The following is a 21,064-nucleotide window of genomic DNA, read 5'->3' as shown; positions in this document are numbered from 1 at the left end:
CTTGGATGATAGGCAAGGCTAAGTCCTCAGAGAATGTATGATCACAGTATCCTGTTGAGTTTACTAATCACTCTTACACCAGTTTATAATTTAGGAATAAAAAATTGCCATGGGAGGACACAGAAAATAGATTGCAGAAACACCAGATTACATTAACATTTGGCAAGTTTTTACATTTTATGAAGCGTTTTCACACACATTCTCTTAAGCTTTCAGCGATTTTTAACATGTGGTATACATGGCACAAGTATAGCTATAACTTTTAAAAGACAACTTAGAATGTTTAAAATAAACTATCAAATTATGTAATTTTGATAACTGATTTATATTAAGTTCATTATCCCATGTCTATTTATATATATTGCCTAACACAACTATTGATTTTTATTGGTTTGAAAGAGAGAGCTCCAACCATTGGTTCACTCCCCAAATGAATTCAATCCAGGTCTTCTGTGTGGGCGATAGGAATCCAATTCCTTGAGCCAACACCACTGCCTCCCAGGGGCTGTGTTAATAGGAAGCCTCAGGCACTCTGATATGGATACGGGATGTGAGGTTGTGGCATCTTAACTGCGAGGCCATACGCCCACCCCAGCACTAAAATTTAAGTGGAGATTTAGCTGAACACAGTAAAATTAATACTCATAGGTATATGAAATGCTGAGAGAGAAAGGGCTATGTACTTGAACTGGATGTGTAGAAGTATGGGTGTTCATATGGGCACTGGTTCGAGTCCCGGCTGTTCCACTTCCAATCCAGCTCTCTACTGTAGCCTGGGAAGGCAGTAGAGGATGGCCCATGTCCTTGGGCCCCTGCACCCACGTGGGAGACCCAGAGGAAACTCTTGGCTCCTGGCTTCGGTTCGGCGCAGCTCTGGCTGTTGCGGCCAACTAGGAATTGAACCAGCGGATGAAGACCTCTCTCTCTCTCTCTCTTTCTCTGCCTCTCCTTCTCTCTGTGTAACTCTGACTTTCAAATAAATAAATAAATCTTTTAAAAAAAATTGTGGAATCTGGATTTTGTAAAGTACACTGTAGGGAGCTATGGGAAGCTTAAGCAGATGACTACTGAAAAAAAAAATTCAGTTTTATAAAGGTAAGAATTTCTCCAGTTTTCTGACCTAGCGTTGCATTGCCAGCGCCCAGAGTGCAAGGAACTCACGGCATGAATTCTATTCAGCTGGAGGGAAGGTGCCCAGGCCGGCCAGGCAGGATGAGGCTGAATGGGTGCGTGAACGCCAAGGGCACCTGCATGGAGAAACACGTTTTGAAAGCTATTTAGGATTATCTCAAGTCTGACCCTTTGATAAATGCACACCCAAGACATTTATAAATATTCCTACAAGTTTGTCCAGGAATTCCAGTTGAGGGACTGTATCCTAGGGCAGCAATCCCAAATGAGGAAAACTTTGCACAGAGTTTATTACAGCCTTGCTTTTCATAGAGGAAAAAGAAAAATGGCTATTTTACCAATTGGGAAACAAGCTATGGTGTACTTTCTGTGTGCAACTTAATGAGCTATTACGAAAATTATGATTACAAAGACAATGTAATACTACAGGTAAATACCCACTATATTAAGTTTTTTTTTAAATTATTTATTTGAAAAAAAATTATTTATTTGAAAGAATTAGAGAGAGAGGGAGAGGCAGAGAAAGGAGGTCTTCCGGCCGCTGATTCACTCCCCTAAAGCCCACAACAGTGTGGGCTGGGCCAGGAGGAAGCCAGGAGCCAGGAGCTTCACCTGTGACTCCCATGTGGGTGCAGGGGCCCAAGCACTGTTTTTCCCAGGCGCATGGGCAGGGCACTGGACTGGAAGTGGAGCAGCTGGTACAGGAACTGGCGCCGGCATGGGATGTTAGCCTCGCAGGAGGTGGGTTTACCCACTACACCACCGCGGCGACTCTTCCTCGTCACCGCCGGAGAATTAGGCAGGCTGCCGGCAGCTTGCCTTGGCCGAGGAGGGGAAGTGCGCCAACCGCCACTCAGCCTCCCTGAACCCTGGGGGGACAATCAGATGTGGTGGGGAGTCCAGTCGAAGCATGTTCTCACTTTATTGTAAAAGGGAGGTGTTTATATGGTGTGTGTGTATATATATATATATATATATATATATAGAGAGAGAGAGAGAGAGAGAGAGAGAGAGGTGTATATATGGTTTATGTAGCTGTGGTGGGCAAGGGGTGGGGTGATGTGATGCAAAAGGGTTTTAGCCAATCCTATTATACCACCTCAATGGTCCTTAGGCAAAAGCGCTCTGGGACTGGGTCGGTTACTGCCAGGGATTTGAAACGTAAAGACAGGTTTTCAAATTCGAGGCAGGCTTAGGAAGTTCCTCTAGGCCTCTTCAGATTCAGCCTCCCCCACACGCCACAACTCCAGCCCCTATATATGAAGTTTTTAATTTTTTTAAAGATGTATTTTTATTTATTTGAAAGAGTTACACACAGAGAGAAGGAGAGGCAGAGAGAGGTCTTCCATCCGCTGGTTCACTCCCCAATTGGCCGTAATGGCCAGAGCTGCGCCGATCCGAAGCCAGGAGCCAGGAGCTTCTTCCTGGTCTCCCACATCGGTGCAGGGACCCAAGGACCTGCGCCATCTTCTACTGCTTTCTCAGGCCATAGCAGAGAGCTGGATTGGAAGTGGAGCAGCCGGGACTTGAACCTGTGCCCACGTGGGATGCCAGCGCGCCAGCTGTGGCTTCACCTGCTACAACAACACAGTGCCGGCCCCTATGAAGTGTGAAAAGATGCAAAATTGGACACAGAGCATGGTTAAAAGATACGGGGCTGGCGGCGAGGGAGAGACCTCTCCCACAGGCCTGTGAATCTGCTGGTCCACTCCCGGGGGCCTGCCACGGCAGGGCCGAGCCACACCGAAGCCCGGAGCCCAGACCGCCGCGGGGGTCTCTCCCCGAGGGGCCGGGGACCTAAGCGCTGCGCAGGAAGCGGGTCGGAAGCCGCGCGCCCGGGCGGACCCTGCCCCTCGCTGGCCCCGCGATCCCTTCCTTCGCTTCACAAACATTTAGGAGACGTTCACGCTGCTCCAGGCGCCGCTCTAGGGGCTGCTGCGAACAAAACGCCAGCACCGTGCTCACCGAACCCACGTCTTGGTTACTGACAGCTAAGAGAAGCGCGGGCAAGGCCGACGGGTGCGCCCGGGAGAAGCGGCGTGGTGCCGCCCCCACTCTGCCCTGGAGAGGACCGCTGTTCGTCCAGGTACAAGGGCGGCGGGCGGACAGCAGGACCGGCCAGGGCGGGACAGGCCAGCCCCGCGGGCGACAAGGCCGCCCGGAAGCGGCGGGCGCGCCCAGACGCGCTGGCGCGGTCACGTGACTCGCGGGGCGGGAGCCGGAGGGCCGCGTTGGGCTAGGCGCCTTCCTCGCTTTGAGGCGGGCGGAGCCGAAAACCAAACAAACGTCCGCGGAGAGCCTGGGGGGCGGGGCCGAGGCGTGCGGACTCGGCCGAGGCCGTCCGCCGCGTTGGCTTTTCGGTTGTTGGTCGCGGTGGCTGCGCGGCCTGCGGTCGGGCTGCGGCGCGCGGAGCAATGGCGACCTTTGTGAGCGAGCTGGAGGCGGCCAAAAAGAACTTGAGCGAGGCCCTGGGGGACAACGTGAAACAGTAAGAGCCGCCGGGGGCGCGGCCCGAGGGCCCCCGCGCCGGCGCTCTCCCGGCTCGGGCCGCCTGTGCGCCCCGGAGACGCCCCCACCGCCCGAGGCCTGGGCCGCCTCGCGTCGCGGCGGCGGGGCCTCCGCGTTTCTCAGGGAGGCGCTGGGCCTCCTGGGCGGCTGAGGGACCCGGGCGGGCGCCTTCGCTGGGGACGCTGTGAAATGGGTGGGGCGGCAGGAGCGCCCTTCACGCCGAAGGGCCTGTGGGGCCGGGGCGGGTCCCGGTGCGGGGACGCCGGACGCGTGGGGCCCCAGCAGGCGCCGCGCTGGGCGGCACGCCCCCGAGGGCTTCCTGGAGGCGGAGGCTGTGGCGCTGGGGCGCTGTGTCAGGCGTTGTTGGTAAGCGCCCTGACGGCGATTTGGGCTGCTCCCTCCAGTAACCTAGGGGCGACAGCAGCCGTGGACGTTTAAACACCTCTGGTGTGCTATCTAACCCTCACCAGAGATGTGGAGTAGATAAAGTTGTTGCTCCCAGGAGGCCGACCTAGCCGGGGGCCCGAGGCCTTGCAGAGGGGGTCGTGAGGGACCCCCCGGAGGCGGCCAGCCAGACCCTGCCTCGGTCCCAGCGGGGGAGCCAGGACGCCGTGGTCAGAGGCTCAGTCAGTGTCCGGCCAAGGCCAAGGCTAGACCGTGCGGTGGACCGGAGCCTCTGAGAGGCCAGGATGGGTGTGGGGGTTTGCAAAACGCTGTTAGGGTTTTATATTTTTTTTCCGGAAAGACAGGAAGCCAACTTGAATCGGTGGTGCCGGGGGTGCAGCCACTGAGTGGCTTCCGTGGTGTTCCGCGCGGTCCCGTTGCGCAACGGATGCTGGCTTTTAGGAAGGTGGGCGGAGGAGCAAGGGGTGCGGGTACCTCATTTTTTCCAACACTCTCGCCTTTTGTCCTCCAAACCTCATTATGCCCGGAGTGAAGCTGCTGGGCTTGAATGGCACGCGTGCTTTCTGGAGTTGTTCCTCATGTGTAGGGTTTTAAAAAGGTCATTTATTTATGTATTTTTATTTGAAAGGCACAGTAGAGAGAGAGAGAGACGTCTTCCATCCACTGGTTCACTCCCCAAATGGCTGGAACAGTCCAGGCTGTCCAAATCTGGAGCCAGGAGCTTCTTCCAGGTCTCCCACGTGGGTGCAGGGACCCAAGCACTTGGGCCATCTTCTACTGCTTTCCCAGGCCACAGCAGAGAGCTGGACCGGAAGTGGGGCAGCCGGGACTTGAACCTGTGCCCACGTGGGATGCCGGCGCGCCAGCTGTGGCTTCACCCTCTGCGCCATGGCACTGGCCCTTTCTAATTTTGAGGCGGCAGAGATGACAGTCTGCTTTTCAGCCTGAGAAACTTCTGTTTTGCATAATTATTTACCTTTTTGTAAACATTTATTGATTCCCAAAGATGCGCTGTTCTACTTGAAGTTGTCTTTTACTGTCGATCTGTGCTGTTCGCCACTCTGTTCTTCACTTAGGTCGTTGATTAAAAAGTCCCATTTATTCTAATAGCTACAATTGGTAGCTTTCGTCCTCATTCATTTTTCTAGTTCTGACTGGTGACATTTACATTTTTTTTAAGCCTAGCAGGAAGCTTTGGCTGTGTTCTGTCTGGGCTGCTTGCAGGCGCTTGAAAGTGAACGCTTGGATGCTGAGGGACCCGGCTTGTGCGCCTGCTCCACTCCGTCTCTGGTTAGAAGGAGCCGTGACCCCCGTTACCCAGCAGCCATCCTAGACTCCGTCACACCTAAACCCAGGGCTCACACAGGTGTTTTTGCAGTTGACATTCGCTGCACGGTTTTATAGCGCCAAAGCCAACTGTCTGACGTTGACCAGATGCCAGTGCTGAGGGTTAAATTTGGTGCAGCCTTGGTCCGGTCCCCACCAGCAATGCAATTAAAGATCTTTGTGCCAAGAGCAGTTGATGGTACAGTACCGGGGTGTTCTCAGCGTGTTTTTCCATTCCTTCACTGTCCTTTTCTGCTTGCAAAGTGCCCCTTGGCTAGGCGGTTTGTCATGCTGCCATGCGGGCACTCCTCACGGTTCTTCCGTTGAGCACTTGGCTTTGCCTGGTACAGCCCGGCCCTTTAGTTGTGATCCCTGGTGGTAGGTATGAGAACCTGCGTGTGAGTTGTTTGCTGTTGGTCCCATGGTCCCAATAGCCTTTGTGTCTGCCTGGGGCAGGTTGTGTAATAGCCCGGTCAGCTTCCAGAAGGACATAGGCTTTGCTAGCCACCTCACCGCATATAGAACCCAGTAGAATGTCCTGTTCAAACAGGTGCTGCCCGGCTCAAGGACTTGGTCAGATGGTCTTTGATTTTCCCCCAGGTGTCCCATGGTCTCCTAGGCCAACCCTCTCTCCCCATCCTGTTGCTGGTATGGTGAGAAGTGGTCATTTGTTCGTGGTGACTCAGTGGTTAGCTACAGGGACCCAGGAGCAGGTCTTCTAACTCTGGGGGGCCGGTGCTGGGCGATCTGGCCAGAACGTGCACTGGGAGACGACAGATAGTGTCATGTTGGCACACGTTGGACAGAATGGGATAAAAAATTTAATTTTATTATTTTTTATTTTGCTTGTTCTTGGAAAAAAAAACACAGTAGCACAGTGTCCTCCGTTGGGAAGTTACTGTTGCCTAGGAGTGAACATCAGTGAGAAGGGCGCCAAGCCCTAGGGCTAACGGTGAAGAGCTGTCCAGTGCAATGGGCCTTTGAGAGGTGGCAGTGTCCTGGAGCCATTTACAGGATGCCAGAAAGCTACCCGGCTTTCTCCCCGGGAAGATAAAAAGCCCTGGAACCCAGAGTTTTTACTGAGACGCCTGCCATGGCTGTAACAGGGCAGTGAGATTGTTCACCATTGCAGCTTGGCTTTTTTGGTTAGGAACGCATGAGCGTTAGAAGGTAGGTGAGTCTGGATTGAAAGTGTGAACACATGTGCGAGTCATGAACCGGCAGCAGCCTTCTAAACACACTGATGAACAGCGGTACCTTTTACCCCTATGTCTAACAGTGCTGTTAAGGTATAAAAGGTTAAGTCCTTTGGGTTCTGCTAGCCGCCTAGTCACCTGTAAGGTTAGGTGCTGTACCGGCTCACACTTAGAAGCATGCATGTAGTTTCTGATACCCTTGGCCCTTTTCTTTGTGCTGGGCTGTGTAGAAACCCATCTCTTGAGCCCACCTACATTAGCACTTGAGTTCTCAAAGAGTGTCACCCCAAGGGGCCAGTGCTGCGCTGTGGGTTAAAGCCCCAGCCGGCATCCCACAAGGGCGCAGGTTTGAGTCCCAGCTGCTCCTCTTCCAGTCCAGCTCTCTGCTGTGGCCTCGGAAAGCAGTAGAAGATGGCCCAAGTCCTTGGGCCCCTGCACCCTAGGGGGAGACCTGGAAGAAGCTCCTGGCTTCGCATCGGCCCAGCTCCGGCCGTTGTGGCCATTGGGAAGTGAGCCAGTGAATGGAAGACCTCTCTCTCTCTGGCTCTACCTCTCTCTGTAACTCTGTTTTTCAAATAAAAAAAAAAAAGAGAGAGTGTCACCCAGGCCCTCCCCATGAAACACGCACACGTTAAAAATCTTAGATGTGGCATTCTGGAGAGTCGCTCTTCCAGAAAGGTGGCAGTGAGAAGGAAAGGCTGCGGCTTGGGCAAAGTGAACCGAGAGACCCGGAGTCCAGTTCACCACTGCCTGCCAGTCCCCTTTTAGGGAGGGCGGCAGGTGTCTTCTTGGCATTCTGATTGCTGGCTCTGCCGTGACGGAATGCCACAGACTGGGTGGCTTACACAGCAGGCATTGATTTCCAGGAGCACAGTGCCAGAGTCGTGGTGGTTTCTCTCTCTGTGTGTCTGTCTGATGCCTCTCTCTGTGCGCTAATCTCCTGATAAGCTCATCCTTCATATTGGATTAGGGTCCACCCCAATGGCCTCAATTTAATTACCCCTTGAAAGGCCCTGTCTCCAAATACAGTCATATCCCAAGGGACTGGGGTTGGGGCTTCAGCCTAGGCATTGTGGGGGCAGGGCACAATTCAGCCTGTACACTAGGAAGGCAGTGGTGTTCCCTGGGAGTGGGAGCAGGCGCGGTGAACCCGGGGAGGAGCAGTGCCTGCGATTTGTGCTTAATACTGTTTCTGCCTCTGCAGATACTGGGCCAACTTAAAACTGTGGTTCAAGCAGAAGATCAGCAAGGAAGAGTTTGACCTCGAAGCTCATAGACTTCTCACCCAGGATAATGGTAAAATAATGAGCCAGCCAGCAGTTAGTTTGCTGTTGGAGAGTTTTCCCAGATTTGCAGTAAATTCCTCTTTTGACTTTTTGAGGAATAAAAGTTTGATTTTTGGTGGTGTGTAAAATCCTCTCTGTGTGGACATTAGGGAATTAGGAGTAAAGAATGGAATAGTAGAGGGTATGCAGTAGTGGTTTCCTGTTGTTGAAAATCTCTTGTGTCTGGCTTTTGCAGTGCATTCCCACAACGATTTCCTCCTGGCCATTCTCACGCGTTGTCAGATTTTGGTTTCTACACCAGGTAAGGGAGTGGGAATACTTCCCGTGTGTGTTGGTCAGCAGGGCCGTGGAACGCCGGGCCATAGCTTCCTCTGGCTGATGCATCTTGTGTTTGATGTGAATTGTTTGTTGAACTACCCAGGAGAAAAGTTCCATTATGTAGATACAAATTCTTTTTTTTAATTTATTTGAAAGGCAGAGTTACAGAGAGAAAAGAAGAGAGAGAGAGAGAGGTCTTCCATCTGCTGGGTCACTTCCCCAGTGGCTGCAACAACTAGGGCTGGGCCAGGCAGAAGCCTGGAGCTTATTCGGGTCTTCTATTTGGGTGCATGGGCTCAAGTCCATCCTCCATTGCTTTTCCGGACGCATTAGCAGGGAGCCGGATCAGAAGTGGAACAGCCAGGACTCAAACCTGCTGGTGTTGCAGGCCATGGCTTAACCTGCTTTGCTACAGTCCCGGCCCCAATACAAATTCTTTTACAAACCTTTTTAGAGGACATGCTTTCCTACACCTGTAGTGATTTTTGATTTTTGCCCCCGAGTCAGAATGGGAAGCGAGGAAGATGGGAGGTGAGGGTGGAAAGGTGAGGGGATGAAGAGAGGGCCTTTCGTGTTAGGAGACAGCATTTGGGGGATATAGAGGAGGTGAGTCACGTGGAAGTGAACCACAGCACACGATGCAAACCTGGACTTCCGCTGGCATTCTCCAGTCAGCTGTTAGCCTTCGGGAGGTGAGAGCTTCAGCAGGTGGGTCTGGCGTGTTAGTGGTGGAGAACTGTGCACAGTGGGTAGCAGCATGTCATGGGGCTGGGTAGAACCAAGTCTCTCCCTTCAGCCGACAGAGGTATAGATGGAAAACTGACTCCTCACCCCCAGTTCTTTGGAGCTTAAGTGGTAGATTAAGTTACCACTAACCTGTTTCAACCATCTTACTTTAACCAATTAGTTAGGAACAAGTAGTTAAATACTCTGAAAACTTCTCTCATGATAAGAGCAGTCCTGGGCTTTGTTAAAGAGTTAGGTTCAAGCCGGCGCCGCGGCTCACTAGGCTAATCCTCCACCTTGCGGCGCCGGCACACCGGGTTCTAGTCCCGGTCGGGGCACCGATCCTGTCCCGGTTGCCCCTCTTCCAGGCCAGCTCTCTGCTGTGGCCAGGGAGTGCAGTGGAGGATGGCCCAAGTGCTTGGGCCCTGCACCCCATGGGAGACCAGGAGAAGCACCTGGCTCCTGCCATCGGATCGGCGGCGGTGCGCTGGTTGCAGTGTGCCAACTGCGGCGGCCATTGGAGGGTGAACCAACGGCAAAGGAAGACCTTTCTCTCTGTCTCTGTCTCTCTCACTGTCCACTCTGCCTGTCAAAAAAAAAAAAAAAAAAAAAAGAGTTAGGTTCACAGGTACCTCCTGCACACGTAGATTAAGTTGAATTTTCTCAAGGGCCTGGAGTGACAAGTCATACCTTTTCAATGTCCAAAGTCAGGCCATAAAGATAATCTACTCTGTTGTATAAAATTTAACTTGATCAGAAAAGCTAGCTTTATGCGTGAGAGGGCTAGATCTTACTTTTTAGTTAGGTATAGCACGAAGTGCCACACACCCAGAAGATAAGTGGAGTGATCAAAGGAAAAGCCCTGGTTGACAGGAGGCAAGAGACTCGAGTTCAAGTTTAGGTTTTGTTAGGAGCTTACATACTAGAGTTCATCACCTAGGAGTTCTTTGCTCTGCCATTTACAAAATAGGTTCCGTCATGTCTACTGAATTACGAAAAGCAGTTGAAAAAACCTGCGAAAATGCAGACAGATAGGAAATAATTATTAGTAAGTGTAGGTGGCTAACTTAAAACCGTTGGTATTCTGGGATGTTTGTTATCAGTTATTCCAAACTAAGTGAAGAAATGTTCCATTGGGCCTTTGAGAATGTGTTTCTCCATCAGGCACTCAAAACTTATTTCCCTGAAATGAAATTGATTTTTGCTAGCAACAAAGGGGTGGTTTCTGTTGGAAGTAAAACGTGGTTCTTTGTACTTGCTGTGGCTGGTGGGTTCTGTTTTTCTGAGCTAGGCAGGAGAGATGATCGAGTGACTGTGGCACACTGGACACTTCCTGTGCATCGTCTCTCAGCCTCACCGCCACTCTGCAGGGTAGGCAGCTTTTTACAGGGGAGGGGACGAAGTTCAGAGAAAACAAAGCAAAGGGCACAGGGAGCTTCCCTAGCCGTGAGCGGCAGTGTGGCATCAGAGCGCAAATCTGAGTGCTGCTGAGAAGCCCCGGGTCAGGGTCGGTCTCAGGCAGACATCTGGCCTGGGCAGCAGCTTGGGAGCTGTGGGTCGCAGGCCTGCTCCTTGGCAGCATCCTCCGCCGGGGTCAGCCCACTTTCCTCCTCATTCAGCATCGGTTTCATTTATCAGGAGTAGACTGTTTTGGGAAGTCATCTGTGATTGGCTGACTCTTATTGAGTGACATCTGGCTGTGCCAATGACTGATACAGAAGAGGAACTTGACTTCGCAAACAGTTTTTTAACTGAGGAAGCTGGAAAATTTTTTTCAAAGTCTTATGAACTTTTTTCCCAAATATATCAAATTGGTAATAGCATTTTACTAGGATTATGGGTGACTTTTTTCCATTCGTAATTTTTTTTCTGAACTGTGCTTTAATTAGCTAATGTTACTTTGATTTTTTTCTTTAAAAATATGTTCATGATTTAAGAAAAAAATAACAAAAAAGGTTTCATGAAAAATGTTTCTTTGTACCCCTGCACCTATCCTCATAGGCAATTGCTTTCATGTTTTGTTCTAGTGGGACCTCCACAACCCCTCCTAGTTGCTTATCTGCTTCTGTACTTAGTAGTTTTAGACATGGTCACTTTGTCTTACTGCTGTCTTCCTGAGGTTGTCTCAGTTTCTGCCTGCAGCCTTCCTCGTTGTAATATTCTCTACACCAGGCCGGCGCCGTAGCTCACTAGGCTAATCCTCCACCTTGCGGCGCCGGCACACCGGGTTCTAGTCCCGGTTGGGGCGCTGGATTCTGTCCCGGTTGCCCCTCTTCCAGGCCAGCTCTCTGCTGTGGCCAGGGAGTGCAGTGGAGGATGGCCCAAGTGCTTGGGCCCTGCACCCCATGGGAGACCAGGAGAAGCACCTGGCTCCTGCTATCAGATCAGCGCGGTGCGCCGGCTGCAGCGCGCCAGCCGCAGTGGCCATTGGAGGGTGAACCAACGGCAAAGGAAGACCTTTCTCTCTCTCTCTCACTGTCCACTCTGCCTGTCAAAAAAAATATATATATATATATATTCTCTACACCAGCACCGTTGGTCGCATCCTCTGCTTGCTTTATGGACTCTCGTCTGCTCAGCCTTCTCTGAGGGTCCCACTTAGAGACTGTGCAGTTCTTCGGCATTCCCTCCTAGCACCTCTCTGTTCCGGTGGCCTGGTCTCTCTTACCGAGCTCCAGCATATTGATAAGTGGCTCGTATATGGTCCTTTTTGCCTTTAAGAATAAGGCATGAAACTGCTTGGAGGCCTTACTTTCGAGCGAGCTGACAGGAGGCCAGCCAGTAAACGGGGGGCTTCCTGAATACTAGCCTGCAGTGCACTTTGCTCTGGGGTGCCAGTGTCGGTACCAGTCACCCCAGTGAACCCCAGAAGCTTGGTTCTGTGCAGCTAGAGGAGGGTTCTGTATTGCCTGCCCTTCTGCCCACCCGACCTGTCCTGTGCCAAACAGCCCGCCGGGTGCTGCTCTGTGCGTGGGGGTGAGCGTGAGCAGGTGAGCTGAGGCTGCATGGAAGGCCCCGCACTTGGTTTGGTGCTCCACGGTCATTGTCTTGAAGCCCTTCATTTCTGCACTTGTATTTCGTATGGAGTCTGTCCTAGGGGTGAGGGAAGGGCTTTGTGTGGGTGATTTTTTTTATTATAGGCCTTCCATTAATTTGGTTTTTAGCCTTTTTTTAAAAAAATATATTTATTTATTTGAGAGGCAGAGTTACAGAGAGAGGGAGAGACAGAGAGAAAGGTCTTCCATCCTCTTGTTCACTCCCCAGATGGCCACAACGGCTGGAACTGGGCCGATCTGAAGCCAGGAGCCAGGAGCTTCTTCTAGATCTTGCAGATGTTGGGTGCAGGGGCTCAAGCTCTTGGGCCATCTCCCACTGCTTTCCTAGGCCATTAGCAGGGAGCTGGGTCAGAAGTGAAGCAGCTGGGACTCCAACCAGCCTCCATATGGGATGCCAGCGCTGCAGGTAGAGGCTTAACCTGCTACGCCACAACGCCGATCCCTGTTTTAAGCTTAATGATCCCTCTTGGTTTCCACTGTGATCACATCTCCAAATCCAGATTCTTTGTGAGTTTTGGAAGGCAGGTTGTCTTGCTTCCATCTCGTGTGCCACCCTCCTTGCCTGGCCTAGGTTACAGCCTGCACGTGTCTGCTCTGTGTGCTGGCATCTCCTTAGTCCACGTTAGACATCGGTTGAGATCTCATCTCGCCTGCCACCTTCTGTTGTATCTGCATCGTGCAAATGTGCCATTTGCCTTCCTCGGTCATTTTTAGTGAGGTCTCGGAGCAGAGAGTAGAGAAACCCGTGTGCTCAGTTCAGCATTTTGGACTAGGAAATTCTGCCCTACTTTTATAATACAAGTATGGCTACTGATAAATAAACATACTCTAAACCATAATTAAAAAATAAAAACAAAGTTTTCTTTCTAAAATATAACTTTGGTTACAGGCAGGATTTGATTTGAGAGAGTCATAATTCTGTTTAACAAAGAAAGATACGAATGTAAGCATTTATCATTTAGCCTCACATCTGAAGCACGCCATACCTTCTTAGTCCTCAGTGCAAACAAGGTCAGCAGTTGTCAGGCGTTATCGTTTTCACTTACGGGTTTTATTTTTCTGTCTCACAGAGGGTGCTGGATCTCTGCCCTGGACAGGAGGTTCTGCAGCCAAACCTGGAAAACCCAAGGGAAAGAAAAAGCTGTCTTCTGTTCGTCAGAAATTTGATGTAGGTTGTTCTCCAGTATATTCATAATGACTAATTTACGTACTAGAGTAATGGGACGCTTTGGTCTTCAAATGAATATTCAAATGCTGGTAGCAGAGTAGAAACAGAGAGGTTGGTAGAAAAGGGTTATGAGGAATGCAAGTCTAGGTGTTTGGAATGTTAGGGTTCTTATTTGGTGTTATTTGGATATGCATATTTATCAGTACCACCTAATGTGTTTTCTTTCTTTTTAAGATTTATTTATTTATTTATTTATTCAGAAGTCAGAGTTGCACAGAGGCAGGAGAGGCAGAAAGAGAGAGAGGTCTTCCATCCAATGGTTCACTCTCCAATTGGCTACAACAGTCGGAACTGTGCCGATCCAAAGCGAGGAGCTAAGAGCTTCTTCCGGGTCTCCCACGTGGGTGCAGGGACCTAAGGACATGGGCCATCTTCTGCTTTCCCAGGTCATAGCAAAGAGCTGGATCGGAAGTGGAGCAGCTAGGACTTGAACTGGTGCCCATATGGGATGCTGGCACTTCAGGCCAAGGCATTAACCCACTGCACCACAGTGCCGGCCCCCTAATGCATTTTCAGAGACTCAAAGCTTTTCCTGTATTCTTTATCCTCTTCAGTATTTTTCTTGGAAGAAGTAGTGTTTCTCACATGGCAGATGTTGGTTCCAGGGGTTCATGTGGATTGGGCAGCCTCTGGCCATCTCCCAGTGACGCTAAGCTGAGCCTGGGTCTTTCTGAACCCAGTAGATAATGTTATGAAAGCATTTGGCAGTAACATCTGTACCCATTTTAGAATAACTTTCCACGGTTTAAAGAAGAAACTTTCCCAAATGTATCCCTTTTATAGGTTTGGCTGGGTATTGATAACGTTACTGATCAACAACAATGAGCATTTGTTTCTTTCCAGGTTTGCTCTAGGTTTTATGTCAGTAGTGACATTCCATCCAGGGGCCATCAGTGTCTGGACACAGGCATACTGGGCTCAAAAGGGCTTGCCCAATATAAAATACAGTTTGTACTTGGAAAATGGAAAATAACAATGTTATCTTTATAATGTAAACTGTATAATATAAACAACCAGTCTTCATGATAACGTCTTGTGTGTTGGGCTTCAGCCAAAGCTCCCTGGGGCCCGCCTCTCGGTGGTGATGGACAATATGCATGTGCTGTGAGAATCTCCCAGAGTCAGAGAAGCCGTTGACTCTAGTGTGACCGTGTCTTAGGAAGTTCTCCATTGAGGCTTCAGAGTAGAAAACGCGAGTACCTAAGTGGCTATGCGGCACAGCTGCACGTTGGAGTGTTTGTTATTAGATCTGTCACTCTGCCTAACTCTGGGTTGTGAAGGCTTAACTGTGACATTGATCAAATATTTATATTTTCAGAGCCTGCTTCCTTATAGTTACATTTAAAATGCTCTACCATGTTTGAACAGAGTACTCTATCTTCTCCTTCCCCTTCGTCATATTTAGCACAGCCATGCACTTTGTCTTCACCAGGGTACTGAATAAAAGAACCACTCTGCATACCGCCATTACTCCCTTTAATCACAACTTTGTTATTACCATGTAAGGGGTATGAATCTGAGGTTGTTTATGTACAGCCCACTTTTCTGTGTGTGTGTGACCTCTGTGCTATAGTTTTGGTGGTGTTGATTGGTAGGACGCCAAGTGTGGGTTACTTTTGTTTGTGTTTTATAACTTGCCACTATAACAAATAATTCTGGAACCTTTTCTTACTCATAGCATAGATTCCAGCCTCAGAATCCCCTGTCGGGAGCCCAGCAGTTTGTGGCAAAGGACCCCCAAGATGATGATGATTTAAAACTGTGCTCGCACACGATGATGCTCCCCACCCGGGGCCAGCTGGAGGGGAGAATGATCGTGACGGCTTATGAGCACGGGCTGGACAACGTCACGGAGGAGGCCGTTTCTGCCGTTGTCTACGCGGTGGAGGTTGGTTTGCTGTTGGCAGAAACAGTTTTTCCGAAGGAATGTGATGAGCGTGTATAGCTGTTTACAGTTGACGCTGCAAGAAAAGAGCCAGGATGTCACTCTGACTTCATGGAGTTGTCATTTTGTTGAAATTGTGCACGTGTGTTTTATTTCTGAAAGGAGACATACATACTGCCATTCAGAGAATTGTGTTCAGTTGTTATACTAAGCTTTTTAGGAAGCTTACTTATGGCATTAACACCTTTGCTTGATCTGATAGCTAATTGTCAACAAGTGAAAGATTTTTTTGTTTTGAAGGTTTACTTATTTGTTTGAAAATCAGACGAGGGAGAGGTTGAGAGGGAGAGATCTTCCATCTGCTGGTTCACTCCCCAGATGGCCACAGTGGCCAGCACTGGGCCAGACCAAAGCCAGGAGCTTCTTCTGGGTCTCCTACATGGGTGGCAGGGGCCCAAGAACTTGGGCCATTTTCTCCTTTTGTCAGGCCATTAACATGGAGCTGGATTAGAAGTGGAGCAGCCAGGACACAAATCGGTACACACATGGGATGCTGGTGTTGTGGCCTGCAGCTTTACCACAGTGCTGGCCCCAAATAAATCATTTTTAAGGGAACAAATGAGATAGAGAATCCTGAAGATTGACTGATGTTTGCTGTGGTAGAGCATTTGAAGGGATTGGACTTTGTGTCTGAACTGTGGAAATCTTGTCTCAGCACGCTATCTCATCATACAGTTTCTTAACAAAATACACACCGAGTTCTCTAATGTACAGGTGCTATCAGGTACTGCTGGGTAATTCCTTTAGATTTTCAGGGTCTCTTTCTTATCTGTACCTTCAAAGCAAAAGCTGTCTCATGAAGTTATAAACATTAAATGAGTCTTGTGTAAAAACCATTTGAATTATACAGTACACAGTAAGCTGGTCTTCCTTGTGTAACTGAGACACTTTGCCCAGGCCTGGTTCCCCTGTTAGTAAGGGTAGGCTGGGACCAGTCGCACCTCTGTTTTCACAGAAGCAGTTGGCTCTCATAAGGGTGAAGAGGCATTCATAATTCTTTTTGTGTGTGTGTTTATTTCCTATGTGTCTGTTGTTTATGTGGCTTTCAAGAGATTCAAAGTTATTTTCATGCAAGAATTTTGGTAGATCAGGTGTTATAACCTATAAAGACCAGATCTTGAGACTTTGTCCCAGTTTGAAAGTAGTGGGCCTCTTTTTTTTTTTAAAGATTTAATTATTTATTTGAAAGACAGAGTTAAAGAGGGGAAGAGAGAAAGACAGAGATTTTCCATCCTCGGGCTCACTCCTTAAATGGCCACAATGTCTGGGGCTGGGCCAGCCCGAAGCCAGGAGCCTGAAATTCCAGCCGCATCTCCCATGTGGGTGGCCGGAGCCCAAGTACTCAGGCCATCTTCCACTGCCTTCCCAGGTGCATTAGCAGGGACTTGAACCAGCGCTCATACGGGATGCTGGCATCACAGGAAATAGCTTAACCTGTTACCCCACAATGATGGCCCGTGTTGTTCTCTTTTTAAAAAATTGTTTTTGTACCTACATTTTTTAAAAAAATATTTATTTTTCATTTTGTTTGAAGGGCAGGGAGACAGAGATTTTCCATCTACTTGTTTTATTCCCCAAATGCCCTCAACAGCCAGGCTGGACCAGGCTGAAGCTAGAGCCTAGAACTCCACCCAGGACTCCCATGTGGATGGGAGGTACCCAACTACTTGAGTTGTCACCTGCTGCCTCCCAGGGTGCGCACTGGTAGAAAACTGGATTACAAGTGAAGTAGCTAGGACTCAAACCAGGTACTCTGATACCGGGTGTGTATGTCCCCAAGCAATGACTTAACCACTTACACAAAACACTTAACCCTTGTACTTGTGTCACACTTAAAGCTATCTAAAAATCACTTTTGAGAGAAAAAGCCAATTTAGAGGTATAGAACCATTTAAAATAAATATCCTATAGAGCAAGCCCGCCTTAGAGCTAAATAAAAGTAGCGTGCGCCATCTTTCCTGTGCCCTCCTCCTTGTGGCACATCATTTGGTCCTGGCCTGTGCTCACCTGTCCCTCATCTCCGTCCGAAGGTCAAGGGCATTCTGTAGTCGGGGGAGTTTGATGCTTTGCTTGTGAAGAAGAGGTCATGCTGTTGTTCTTTTCTTGTCTTCACAGAACCATCTTAAAGATATACTGACATCAGTTGTGTCGAGAAGGAAAGCTTACCGGTTACGAGATGGCCACTTTAAGTATGCCTTTGGGAGTAATGTGACCCCACAGCCGTACCTGAAGAACAGTGTGGTAGCTTACAACAACCTGATAGAAAGGTAAAGGAGTTTCTCATGCTTCTGCTCCCGTTCTTTGCTAGTTGCTTCCACTGCTCCTAGGTCATACACCAGCATTAGACAATCAGCTTTTGTGCTTCTGTTGATGTGAAGTACCTTGGTCACAGTACACCTGCATTTCCTTATGGCATCCTTGTAAGGTGTCTGGTGAGCGATCTGGGTGACCTTCTCCTCGGGAGACGAGTCCCAGAGTGGCTGCCGCATGTCGGTTCTTGATGGCTCCTGACGGGCAGTGCCGGCCTGGTGGGGAAGTGGGCCTGCTCTCCACCGGCAGCATGCCTGTGATTGCTGGGTCAAGGCTGTGTTTCTGGAGCGGGAGGAGGAGTGGGCTCTGTTTCTCCATGTCCTCACCTGCCTCTGGTAGCCACAGCTCAAGATAGTGGCCTGTGCTGGGTGTCATCGGGTTGCCCCTGACATCCTGCTGTGCAGACGTGTGGACCTTGTCTCAGCTCATCTCTGGGATTCCTGTGTCCCACTTCCACTGAGGTGCCTGGGACATCTCTTCTGTCCGGAGTCACCCCCTTTCTGAGACAACCAAGATCACCCTCATCCGTGTGTGGTCTTTCTCAGTGTGCCACCTCCCTACTTCTACCCCACCTCCCAAGTTAGTCTGAACTTTAAGCTGTTGGGAAAGAAAAATCAATGCTAATTCTGCTCGTGGTTACTGCAGTAACTGAGTTTTCTGAGTGCTGGACATTGCGTGTCTGGCACTGGTTCATTAGGGAGAAGAGGGGTAAGCAGATGACAGGTGCCAATTCTGAGACAGGTATGACTGGGAGAGCTGACAGCAGTGATGGGCGGGTGGGAGAACTGGGAGGCTTGGGCGCAGCAGGCGGGCTGGCAGCACCCAGAGGAGCGTGTGCCAGCGTCGTCCTCACGGCTCTGCAGACTTCCGGGGCCACGGGCCCATTTTGAAGGTGGCCGTCTTAAGTCGGGCTCACTGTTCACACCGCCCTCATGGTGCTTTGTTGTCCAGATCTCATTCCGGCGTATCTGTGTGGGATGATTTGTTTTCATTTGTAAGTCATCTTCTCTGGAGAAAAACAAACCAGATAAAGTGGGTCCTTGTGGCGGGGGTGTCGCAGGCGGTGTGTCCGGCCTGGCGCCGCTGCCGAGCCCTCCCTCCCGGGCTGGCCAATTCTGGGGAGGGCTTTTGCCCCCGTTGTCACCGCTTGTTGTCCTAACAGAGCTGCTTCTGTGTGGTGCTTCAGACCCACACCAGCGCCGCTCAGTGCCTTGCTCACTTACTGCCTCGCTCCCTGGTCCTCGCACAGCTTAGCTCCTGCCGGCTGAGGACGGGAAAGGCGTGCCTGACTTCCCAGCTGTGCTGTGCCTGGGCTCCACTTGGGGACACGGGGAAGCTCTCCATCCGTTTCCCCCGCCCTCCACCTTTGCCCGTTGTCTCTCTCCGGCTGCATCTTCTTGTCTTGCTGTTTGTTTTTGAGCAGTTCACCTTCCTCTCTGGGTCATTTGTATGCAATTTTGTATTCCTTAAGCTGAGGTCTGTTTTTCTTTTTTCAACTGGAAGCTCTTTAAGGGCAAGACCAGCGGTGGGGCAGTATCCTGAGCTAGTATTTTAACATTGTGGGAGAAGGGGCACAAAATGGAGTTGTGTCGCGTTTTGTTTGCAGCCTGATGAAATGAAAATGAAAATGACACCGTATTCATGTATACACTGGTGTTCACTGAATGGACTTCTAAGTCATCTTAAGGTCTTCCCACTTTAAATGTGAGACGTGTGCCAGCAGGCCACTCCTAGGTGTTCAGTTGTCTCCGTTATAGACGCTGAGGTTATTTCTGCAAACGTGATTTCAGCCCTCCAGCGTTCTCTGCCCCCTGTGCCGGTCAGAACCCAGCGTCGCACCCGCCGCCCGACGACGCCGAGCAGCAGGCCGCGCTCCTGCTGGCCTGCTCGGGAGACACTCTGCCCACGTCGCTGCCCCCCGTCAACATGTACGACCTCTTTGAAGCTCTGCAGGTAACTCGTGGCTTCTTGATACTAGTGTTCACTCTAGTTTAGACGTACGGATAGGATACACAGTTCAGCTCTGCGAAGTTAGTTATGAGTTTGTTTTCACTTTCTGGCTTCGTGTTTTTCAGTTAGTATTACTAACTGCTAGCCTCGCTTTTCACACCCTGAGTCCTCCCCAACCCCAATCCTCTGCCTCCCCAGTGACAGGAACAAAGATCCTCTTGTTCCCTGCTTCAGAACCGTACTTCCTTTTCTTGTTAGCAGATTTAGTAGTTGTTAGCTTCCGATTTCAGGTGTCTGTGTCGGGCTCCTCCGTGTTTTGTTGACGTAAGCCCTCGCTCTGTGTGGTAAAGTGTAACTGGAGCCGTGCTCTCTGCCCCAGGTGCACAGGGAGGTCATTCCTACACACACTGTCTACGCCCTTAACATCGAGAGGGCCATCATGAAACTCTGGCACCCGAACCACGAGGAGCTGCAGCAGGACAAGGTGCACCGCCAGCGCCTGGCCGCCAAGGAGGGGCTTTTGCTCTGCTAGGACCCGGCACTGCGGGACCCTCGCAAACTCATGAGTAGCTTTCGGATGCACATTTCAAGGCTGAAGTGTATACTGTACATATAACCTTTCCTATGGAAATGTGACACTGAGTGCATTTGTGTTGCTACTGTGGAGCCACGCACAGGAAGCGTCACTCGGATAAGGCCCCGAGCTGTGTACGTGGTGCTCCCGACGTGGGAGCAGGCACTGAGGAGACCGCGCCTGGCATGCTCGTGCCCAGGCATCTGAAGCGCAGCGTCCTGCGGTCTGCGCGTGCTCTAGGTGACACCTGGAACAAGGAAGCTGTTGTCGCCTCGTCTCCAGGGAGAAATCCAGAATTCCTGCCAATCTGCTGAAGAATTATGCTCTTGCATTTGGGTTGAAATAACCTGCACAGTGTTAAATATCAGATTACCTCCTCATTTTTTAAAAGCTATATCCCAGGAAAATTTATCACTACAACTCTACAGAAAATATGACTTGGAAATGCTATGCTCTTTGACAGAATAAAGTTATGTTTGAAAACAAAATCAAAACAAAACTTTTGGAATGCAATTAATCAACCTTATTAAATTACTCAAGTTTTTTGTTTTGTTTTTTTTTTTAGAGTGAATATGCCAAAAGATTGATTGGCATGGCCATTTGTTATCACTGTAGAATTTCTACCCTTTCAAGTGATGAAACAAAAATAATTTACATTTGACAGTGTTATTGATAACCAATTTTTTTTTAAGAGATACATTGCTTTTTCTGAAGAGTTAGTGTTGATGGATAAATTAGAATGTAGATGCATTTGTGTAGGTCTAAGTGATGGATGTATTGATGTGTACATATGGTTCCTATATCTGGATTTGTGTGATTTTGTACTTTAAATGTGACAATAAACCTTTTGGGAGGAAACATTTTTTGTCACTGAACATATAAGGAATACTGCCTTCTACAGAAATAATGAAAAGCCTGACTTGAGGAGATCTTGGTAGAAACTTCAGAAGAATGTACTAGATGAAACAAAGATTAAAAAGCACGTTCTGATTAAGGTGTGCCATTTCTTCCTTTCGTATTCTGTAGGTTAGAACTCGAAAAATCAAGTTTGCTTCAGTTCTTGGCATAAGCCCTCGAGAGTTCTAAGTAAGAGAATACTCAAGAA

At 49.6% G+C, this 21,064-nt stretch overlaps 1 protein-coding gene across 1 annotated transcript; it reads left to right on the top strand.

The window, feature by feature from the left end:
- The first annotated feature begins 3,453 nt into the window (after window positions 1–3,453).
- On the top strand, window positions 3,454–20,953 carry TADA1 (transcriptional adaptor 1). The gene is made up of 8 exons (XM_062192673.1): window positions 3,454–3,619; window positions 7,771–7,862; window positions 8,088–8,153; window positions 13,023–13,120; window positions 14,859–15,068; window positions 17,241–17,392; window positions 19,226–19,388; window positions 19,765–20,953. Exons 1-8 carry the CDS (start codon window positions 3,546–3,548, stop codon window positions 19,915–19,917), a joined length of 1,008 nt encoding a protein of 335 aa, XP_062048657.1. The 5' UTR covers window positions 3,454–3,545; the 3' UTR covers window positions 19,918–20,953.
- Window positions 20,954–21,064: the final 111 nt, after the last annotated feature.

This window comes from Lepus europaeus, chromosome 5 (genome assembly GCF_033115175.1).
Source record: "Lepus europaeus isolate LE1 chromosome 5, mLepTim1.pri, whole genome shotgun sequence".
Lineage (NCBI taxonomy): Eukaryota > Metazoa > Chordata > Mammalia > Lagomorpha > Leporidae > Lepus > Lepus europaeus.
The sequence above is the reverse complement of the archived record's forward strand: the minus strand, read 5'-3'. Positions and strand labels throughout refer to the sequence as shown.

What these genes read in the sequence shown, in the direction of transcription:
- TADA1 (XM_062192673.1), top strand. Translation starts at nt 3,546, where the DNA reads ATGGCGACCTTTGTGAGCGAGCTGGAGGCGGCCAAAAAGAACTTGAGC. An exon ending in GATTTTGGTTTCTACACCAG is followed by an intron (nt 8,154 to 13,022) that starts GTAAGGGAGTGG and finishes TCTGTCTCACAG; the next exon opens with AGGGTGCTGGATCTCTGCCC. An exon ending in CCGTTGTCTACGCGGTGGAG is followed by an intron (nt 15,069 to 17,240) that starts GTTGGTTTGCTG and finishes TTGTCTTCACAG; the next exon opens with AACCATCTTAAAGATATACT.